This window comes from Rutidosis leptorrhynchoides, chromosome 4 (assembly GCF_046630445.1).
Source record: "Rutidosis leptorrhynchoides isolate AG116_Rl617_1_P2 chromosome 4, CSIRO_AGI_Rlap_v1, whole genome shotgun sequence".
Taxonomy (NCBI): domain Eukaryota; kingdom Viridiplantae; phylum Streptophyta; class Magnoliopsida; order Asterales; family Asteraceae; genus Rutidosis; species Rutidosis leptorrhynchoides.
The window spans coordinates 374,259,857-374,268,467 of record NC_092336.1 but is presented as its reverse complement, the minus strand read 5'-3'; the positions used below and the strand labels follow the sequence as shown (position 1 = coordinate 374,268,467).

The following is an 8,611-nucleotide window of genomic DNA, read 5'->3' as shown; positions in this document are numbered from 1 at the left end:
ATTTATCATCTAAATTCAATCAAGGAAGTTCATCACAAAACAAATTACATATTCGTGATCCTCTCTTCATCCTCTACATTTTGGTACCAACTTCATCTCATTTGCGTAACGTTTCTAAAATACTAGATTTCTCTAAATTCATTTTATATACTTGAAATGGTGTTAGTTAGTGTCTATGGCTCAAGTCTTACATGAATATATGTTTGGTTTGCTCGATTTGTTGTTTTTGGAGTAACTAGCATGAACTTGAAATGGGTGTGCTTAATCTTTGATTTTGGATGAGTTAATGTTGTTAAATTGTTAAAGTTCATGTTTTAATTGTGTTACTAGTATCACTAGCTTCGTTTTGATGCGTAGGTTGATTAAGAAAACTTCAAAAACATGAATATTGATTTTTGTGGATTTTGATTAGGGTTTGATAGACTTAAAACGAGCTTTTGATGTTTTGAATGCCATGACATGTTATTAGTAAGTGTTTAGTTGTAATGTATGTTTCATTACCTTCGAAACGGCATATCGTATGTGTAAATTGGATTCCCGAATCATAAAATACGTTTTACGAACTTGAAACTTTGAAAATAAACCTTTCTTGATCAATTGACGAGTTTTCGGTTATTGTAATTGATGTTTTTGCTTGGTAAAAGGTAGTTAATTGTATTCCTTGTCAAAAGAGCTTTCCAATGATATAAGATGCGTATTCTAAGTGTTTACGGTTTGCGTTTTGTGCTAAATTGAATTTTGGATCAAGACTTGAACTTTTGAAACTGACCAGGCACCAGGCCACGCCCATTGTCGCGGCGCGGCCACCATATGTCGCGGCGCGACATTTGCCTTGTTTAGGGGCTGACCAACTTTGCACTTTTTCGTTTAATTCCAACTATGCTACGCACCTCCGATTAACATGTAACTTGGCCAACATGCTCATATATGACTTCTAAGCTTAGAAAAATAGTTCGGGACCCGACCCGAACGTGTTGACTTTTTCGTTGACTTTGACCAAGTTTGACTTTTAGTCAAACTTAACCAAACTTTTATACAATCGTTCTAACATGCTTTTATACTTGATTCTTGCATGAAACTTGACAACGTGATTCACATGCTATACTATTCGAGTCGTAACGAGCCATAGGACTAATTGAACACATTTCGCTCGACCTTGTGTCGTAACCGGTTAATTGATACAACTTACTTGTTTAGGTCAAGGCTAAGCAACATTCATGCACACGTTTACTTTGGGAAGTACATTTATACTCTTGCAATCAAGGTGAGATCATAGTCCCACTTTTACTCTTTTATACTTATATTTGGGATGAGAAAACATAAACGTTTCATTTTACAAAGTGAACACAAGTACGAAAACAAACATTTTACGTACGAGTTAGAACAAAAAGCCTCAATTCAATTATCATTAGTTACACTTGCAGGGTGTAAGCGAGAACTTATGTTGTGTGGCCATACGGGTTTGACAAACCCTCATTCGGACGGTTCGCTACCGTTAATCGGATGAAATATATTTTCGGGGATAAGTGTATGTTCTGACACTATATTAATGGGGTTTCGTGATAGTTAAGCCTTGATAATTGAGTGCTCGTGATATCAACTTTTAGAATGGTTTATTATTATTTCAACGTGACAACACTTGTGGTTCAACTTACTTACTCACTTACTTACTTACTAAACCTATGATTTCACCAACGTTTTTCGTTGACAGTTTTCTATATGTTTCTTAGGTTCATACTTGGCTATTTGATACATGCTTCCGCGTACACTCATACTTGCTTGGAGTCAAGCATGCATGCATACACTCTGATTTCTTGCTTGGGGTCAAGCATACATACATACATACGCTAGTGATAGCACCTTTGGATTCAAACATATCGTTTACATACTTACGCTATTTATAGCAACCGTGATTTTAAACTAATTATGTCGCAAGTTATCTCATTTATAATTTATACTTTTGCAAACTTGAAATTGTTGTCGAACGGTTTTGGAAACTAAACTTTGCAAGCATGATACGTTTCAAAAGGACGCGACATAATTTTGGTCAAACGAGTCTCATATAGGGACTACGACCACGTAACGGGACCTAAGTTAGCGGCGCCGTCAATGACGATTTTGTCGGGTCGCTACACGATCCGGTGACCCGATCCGGAACCGGATCCAAGCAAAACCAGACACAGCAAAAACCGGATCCGGATCCGAGATCCGATCCGGTTCCACCCGGATCCAGTTTTTCAAGAAAACCGGATTTTTTCCGGATATAAACCGGATTTTATCCGATCCGGTTTGGATCCGGATCCGAATCCGATCCGGTTTTTCAAAAAACTAGCCGTTTTTTTTTTTTTTTTTTTTTGTTGCAGTTTCAGCCTTTTTTTGCAGTTTTTTGAGTTTTTTTTGACCATTTTAACCCCACAAATTCCATTATAAATACATGGGAAACAAAACAAGACACATATCCAATATTAAGCATTATGGCTCGTGACTTATTTACCGTTCAAGCTTCAACCGTAGCTTCCGAATCGGCCTTTTGTTTGAGTGGTCGAATTATATCGGAAAGAAGGTCAAGACTTACCCCCCAAGCTGTGAAAGTATGTGTATGTTTGAAAGATTATTTGGATGGGGTAGATAGGATACAAGATCAAACTTCATTAGAAGGTCCGTTATATAACGACATTGAAGAATGTATAGAGTTTGAAGAAAATTTAGCGGGATTATCGCCTACAACAACCAAAGAGAATTCCGACAATGAACTAAACGAAGTGGATGAAGGTGACTATGAACCGTTTGATATGGACCAAACCGAAATGAATGTATCGGGTTACCAACAAGCTTACCTTTCTCTAGTTGATGACCCCGCTTTTGAAGACTACGATCGAAGGCACAATCCTCAACGCGCTCAACAAGATAACACATTTGGGTCATTTGACGACTAAAGTATAACGGGTGATGGCCATGCCGAAGCTCGATATACTTTAGTCTTAATACATTATTGGGTGATGGTCATGCCGAAACTCGAAATGTATTAATTATAATTGTATTGTTCGAATAAAAGTGTTTTTATTTTTATTATTGTATCGTTCGAATAAAAGTGTTATTTATATAATTGTATTGTTCGAATATTGTTATTTATATTATCTATTGTGTTGAGCACTTGAGCGTTATAACTTTTCGTTATACCGATTATATTATTGTTGTCAAACGTTAAAAAAAATAGAACCGGTAAAAATATAATTCGCAAAATCGATTCCTAGTCAAAGAAAAATCCGAAAAAATCCGATCGAGATCCGAAAAAGAACCGGTTCCGGAAAAAAATCCGAAAAAAATCCGACGCCGAGAACCGGAACCGGTTCCGAAAAATCCGGACAAAAAAATCCGGTTTTTTTTTTGTCCGAATCCGGTTTTTTATCCGGTTTGTGCATCTATAATGATGTCACATAACAACATATTAAACATAAACTAACTAATCATTTTTTTTTCTCTAATAATTTGTACCTGAATTACATGGAACTTACAAATAAGTATATATACAAATATATATGATAGTCAAGAAAATTAATCTTCATGGGCAGAAAATTCATCAATTATTTCATTATTTGAAAATTCATCACTTATTTCATCATCTGATAATTCATCAATGATTTCATCCACCCCAACATCATCATCAATTTTATACTCTGATGAATTATCAAACGAGGAATCTAATGCAAAGTTGCTTGATATCCCAGATTCGAACATTTGGCGCCTTTGAACAGCAGCCTCTACTTTCTGATGAAATTCATCATTTGAGCTCGAGAGCATGTAACGGAGCTTGAAATTTATACGATTATCCATGAGAATCTTGTGCCGAGGTATGATTCGATCTTCAAGAGAATAGCTAAAGAAACTACAAGCAATTGTTACCATCATAAGTATTGACTTTGTCCCTAATCATCATTAGAAATTTAACTGATTCCTACTTTTCCATTACATTTCCTAAAATTCGAACACTAGTAGCACTATTAAATACGAAAAAATCTTTCTATTTTTTGGTTTCGTTTTTGTTCTCGTTTTTCTAGAGTTTTGTCCCGTAGAAACTAGTAGAGATTCAGAAAACGTGTCCGAAGGTTAGGGGCGGAGTGTTTCCATTTTCTATAATATGAAATGCAAAAAACCATTGAATATATATTTCAACTTTCTTAGAAAGTTTTACCAAAAATTCCCAACTTGAACACATTTTCTAATTTTCTAGTTTTCTAGTTTTCTTTCGTTCTCCCTAAAATGTCCATTGGACGATACTAATACTTGTCATCAGGTTCTATGTAGTTACCATGTCTTCGAGATGTCAAATTTGACCCACTTACATAAAACGGGTCAAGTTGTGTTGTTCTTTTAAATTTTACTATTAAACGAGTAAAATAGACAATACTGGCTACCATAAAAGTTGTCTAAATTGCACATTTGCACTCAACTTGTTAAAAGTTAAAACAGCCGAAACAGATTAACAGTCTACAAAACTATAGTATTTTTTATACTTTCACTACTTAATACAGATAAAAAATAGACAAAAAGAAGCTTTGGTGTTATCAAACCAACCGATTTTAACATCCTTTGTTCAGTTTGTAGGATCTAGCTAGGTTTGTGGTTGTTTGTGAGTACGCAAGGCGCACTTGTGGTCGTTGTTCCTCATTGTACTTTTTATTATTTTTTAAAATATATTTACCAGGCAAAACCCTTTACCCAAATAAAGAACCCTTTTTAACCTGAACTTGAGGAACAAAAGTTTTATACAAGAAATGATAATAATTTAGCACATAAAACTGGAAATCCGAGCATACCGTGGAAACTCTATTAGATCGTTTAAAGGGCGAACCATGGTTCTTCTTAGATACCGATATTTTGGGCGAAGGATGTCAATATTGTACCGAAGCAGCATCGGGAAATCAGCAATCATTTTACCTAACGTTTGAAGGTCAATGCCAAGTGATAAAAAATATTTGACATTAGGTTCCAATTTCTTTGATATGCTGCATCCCAACAGCTCGGGCCCCAATCCTATTACTTTTCCAATATCCGCGCGTGAAACTCCAGCTTTCGTTAACAAAAATATTACCTGAAACAGTAAAACAAAACAACATCAAACCAAACAGTTTGGCAAAATGGGCGGGTCGGGCTGGCTGGCTAACGAGTAATTTATCGTATGGGACATAACTCAGCGGGTTAGGTTCACCAAAACAATTTTATTCAGTAGGTAATAAGAAACAATGGATGTGTCAAATATAATTACAAAAAGTACATTATTTATATAAATATTAAAAAAACATTATAAAAATTGTTTTGGTACGTACCACAGGTCGTATCTTCTTGTATAAGCTGTAAGTTAGTAATGATGGAAACTTGACAAGCATACTACCGATTCCCTTTTCTTCAACACCTATGTCCCGAAAGAATTGTACCTTTATGGATAAAGATTATCAAGTCAATTTAGTATATTAAAGAATAAGATTTTAAATAAACAAGATAATAAAAAATGACAAGTATAGCATATTTTTTAAGTCAAAGAGCATGGTCCGAGGCGATTTGGCTGACTCCGAGTCATTAGTCAGCTGCTTCAAAACTTGGTAAAAATGTAGTCAATACGCGGATTACTCGGTAAAAGGTCAACATAAGCCAACTTTTTTGTAAAAAAGGTGATTAATCACCAAAAGTTTACTTTGAACAAGTAAGTAATTCTTGAGTAACTATAGAAAATAGTAGTAGTAATAAGGAGTAAGATTGATCTACTGAAAGAAGTAGTATACCTTTTGAACAATATTACTTTCAAGGTCAACGCAAAAAACTATTGGTTTTACGGTAAGAATTCTCCTCATACCATCTCGTGAAATACCGAGATAATATAGATACTTAACGAGAGGCTTCCATCTTTCTTCAATGTTACATCCCATCAATTGCGGTCTAAATGCTAGTAATCTCCCAACATCTTGGTGACTTAGACCAAACTCTTTAAGATATGCAACCTGAAATAACATAGTGCACCAGGTTGACCCGTAAGCATCTTTTATCTTTTACCCTTTTTATAATAAATAAATAAAAGAAATAAAAAATAAAATAAAAAAACTTTTAAATATTTAATGTCATAATTATGGTTGCAAGAATAAAATCATTAGAACGCTAATATAGGCATCTGATAAAACGTTGAAAGAGGTTGTATATATTATATAATAACTTTTGGAGACTTTCAAGCCTTTTAAACCATATGACCTGTTCCATTTAGCTAAATATACTTTTAACCCGTTTGAGATAAAAACACGTCTCCAATCGACTCATATGTATAAAGCTTTAAGTGTTGTAAAAGTCAGTCACCACGTCAGTTTTGGGACTAACCCGTCCCGTTTTGGTCGGTCAACGCCAAAAGTCGGATCAAAGTCGGGTTGAGTTGGTCAAAGTCAAAGTTGGCCAAAATTTTAATATATTATAAAATTAGGGTGTGTGCCCTATATCTGTATTGAAATATTTATGTTTGGTATATTTATGTGTAATATATATGCGTTTGATTTAGCTTTTACAAAAAAGTCAATGTTGATCAAAACCTGACTAGTTCCCGCCTCGTCCCCGACACACGACTTTTATAACCTTGATAAAGCTGATGCGTCCAAACCGCATATGGTATATATAAAAAGCACAAACTTGAAATACCTTCTGATTCATTTCGTCAAGTGAATAAAACCCGAGTATTTTGGGGAAGTCAAATATCATAGTCCCAAAATCTTTCTCATTCATACCCATATCAAAGTAAAAGTTCATTCGGGTCTTAAGTTCCTCCATACTAAAAGTCAACAACTCGGGACACCTACTTACAATATAACCCATCCACTCCTTTTTAACTCCATTTTTCTCCAAATAAAAAATGATTTCATCCAATTCTTTAGTGGTGCGTTCTAATATATTATCTCCAGATCTAAGTAATGCAACCCCAATATATCGCCCATTCACATGAATTGACTTGAGCCAGTCAGCAGTGCGCTTGATCGATTCAATATTCCCTTTTGAACTGCAAATTAACTTCCCAATTTGCGGATATGATAATTCATTGTGCTTCAGCCACCTACACCAATACAAATTGGCATATGTTTATTGTAATATGCATCACTTTTAAGTCATTCAAATATCGTTAGTGCCCCGTTTAGGACATAAAAAGATACTGTATTTTTAAGATAAAGATGATTTCAAAAATGAAAAACTTTATCAAACATACAAACGTCTATGTTGAAACCTAAATCCAAAGCCCTTAACTGACAGGCCACTGAAGTACAGCTAAATTTAGAAAACACAAAAGCAAAAACAAAGAATAAGTGAACCAATAAACTGTTAAAATGGTCAAAATGCTTCCCTTTGTTGTCGAAAATAATTTACAATTATCCTTTTTTTGACAATGTATTAGAGTTCAAGATAAGTTAAAGGCAAACTCACACACCCACTTAATATGAATATATACACCACGCGAAATGTCCTAAGCAGGACTCGAACCCTCAACCTCAAGATAAGTAATCACAATGTATGCATCTATCTATCTATACATATAATTGAACATAATTTACATACATATATCAGTGCCTACTGAACATTCAAAATTTTATATAACATCTATGAATTACATAAGTACTATAAAAAATAAAAATAAAAAGTCAACAAATTGTTAAGTTTTACCTAATTAGAGGAATAACATTGGATGTTTGTAAGCAATCTTTAACACGAACATTAAAAGAAGAATTCGCAAACTCGGGCGATTGCTTCAATGATGCAGCTTGAATCATAATAAAATCAATAAATTCAGGGAACAATTTAGAAGCCAAATTAGTAGCATAAGTAATCCCAAATCTCCCTTCTTTTCTCATAACTTGAATAAATATATCTAATGTCACTTGCCTCCTAATTTCAAGTGCTTTCATAATCACCTCATAATCATCATCATTAGTATGGTCATTATCAAAAATTTCTTGAATTGCTGATGGGTTGTTTTTGTTTTGATAAATTGAACCTGGGAATTGAGGGGTTGTTTTTGAAAGTTCCAAAAGGTTAAAAATTTCATTTTGAGAAGTAGTGGTGGTTTGGAAGATGAGTGAGGTGGATTTTGCATTGTGGGTTCGAATGATTTTATTATTATTTTCTTGATTTGTTGTTTGGTTTTGCTGTTGGTGGTGGTGTTGGAGAGAGGATGCGACGGAAAATGATGGTGGTGGGTGGCAGCGGCGGATGATGGTGGGGTTGTGGTGGTAGAACGTCATCTTTGTTTTTAGGATAAGAGTGGAGTTTTAGATGATAGATTTGGGATGTTTCATTCATACACAGACGAGAGACAGCAGTATGACAGGCCCTTTATTTTTTTATTTTTTTTTTCCATTGCGTTTGATGATTTGTGAATTTAGTTGAAAAAGTTCATGGACATTTTTTTTTGACAATGTCATGAAGCATTCAATACTTATTTGAAGTTTATATTGACAAAATGTTATAGTGTTCTTTTGATTTAAAGAACAATTATATTTGAGAAACACATAATTACATCTTATAAATTTTCATTTGTGTTAAAGTTAGTAGCCCAAATATATGTATTAGCATACAAACGTTGTTGGTG

The 8,611-nt window shown here is 34.3% G+C and overlaps 1 protein-coding gene across 1 annotated transcript; it reads right to left on the bottom strand.

Moving 5' to 3' along the window:
- Positions 1-3,465: 3,465 nt before the first annotated feature.
- On the bottom strand, positions 3,466-8,347 carry LOC139843912 (transcription termination factor MTERF2, chloroplastic). Its single transcript, XM_071834098.1, has 6 exons — positions 7,687-8,347; positions 6,676-7,084; positions 5,781-5,996; positions 5,328-5,435; positions 4,818-5,092; positions 3,466-3,886 (listed from the first exon to the last, which is right to left on the bottom strand). The coding sequence occupies exons 1-6, from the start codon at positions 8,262-8,264 to the stop codon at positions 3,556-3,558; spliced, it is 1,917 nt and encodes a 638-aa protein (XP_071690199.1). The 5' UTR covers positions 8,265-8,347; the 3' UTR covers positions 3,466-3,555.
- Positions 8,348-8,611: the final 264 nt, after the last annotated feature.

Bases quoted from the DNA above. Each gene is read 5' to 3' on its own strand.
- LOC139843912 (XM_071834098.1), bottom strand. From the start codon at position 8,264: ATGACGTTCTACCACCACAACCCCACCATCATCCGCCGCTGCCACCCA. The intron at 5,997-6,675 runs GTATTTCAAGTT...ATGTTATTTCAG, and splicing joins TTGACGAAATGAATCAGAAG to GTTGCATATCTTAAAGAGTT. The intron at 3,887-4,817 runs GTATGCTCGGAT...AATTGCTTGTAG, and splicing joins GATCTAATAGAGTTTCCACG to TTTCTTTAGCTATTCTCTTG.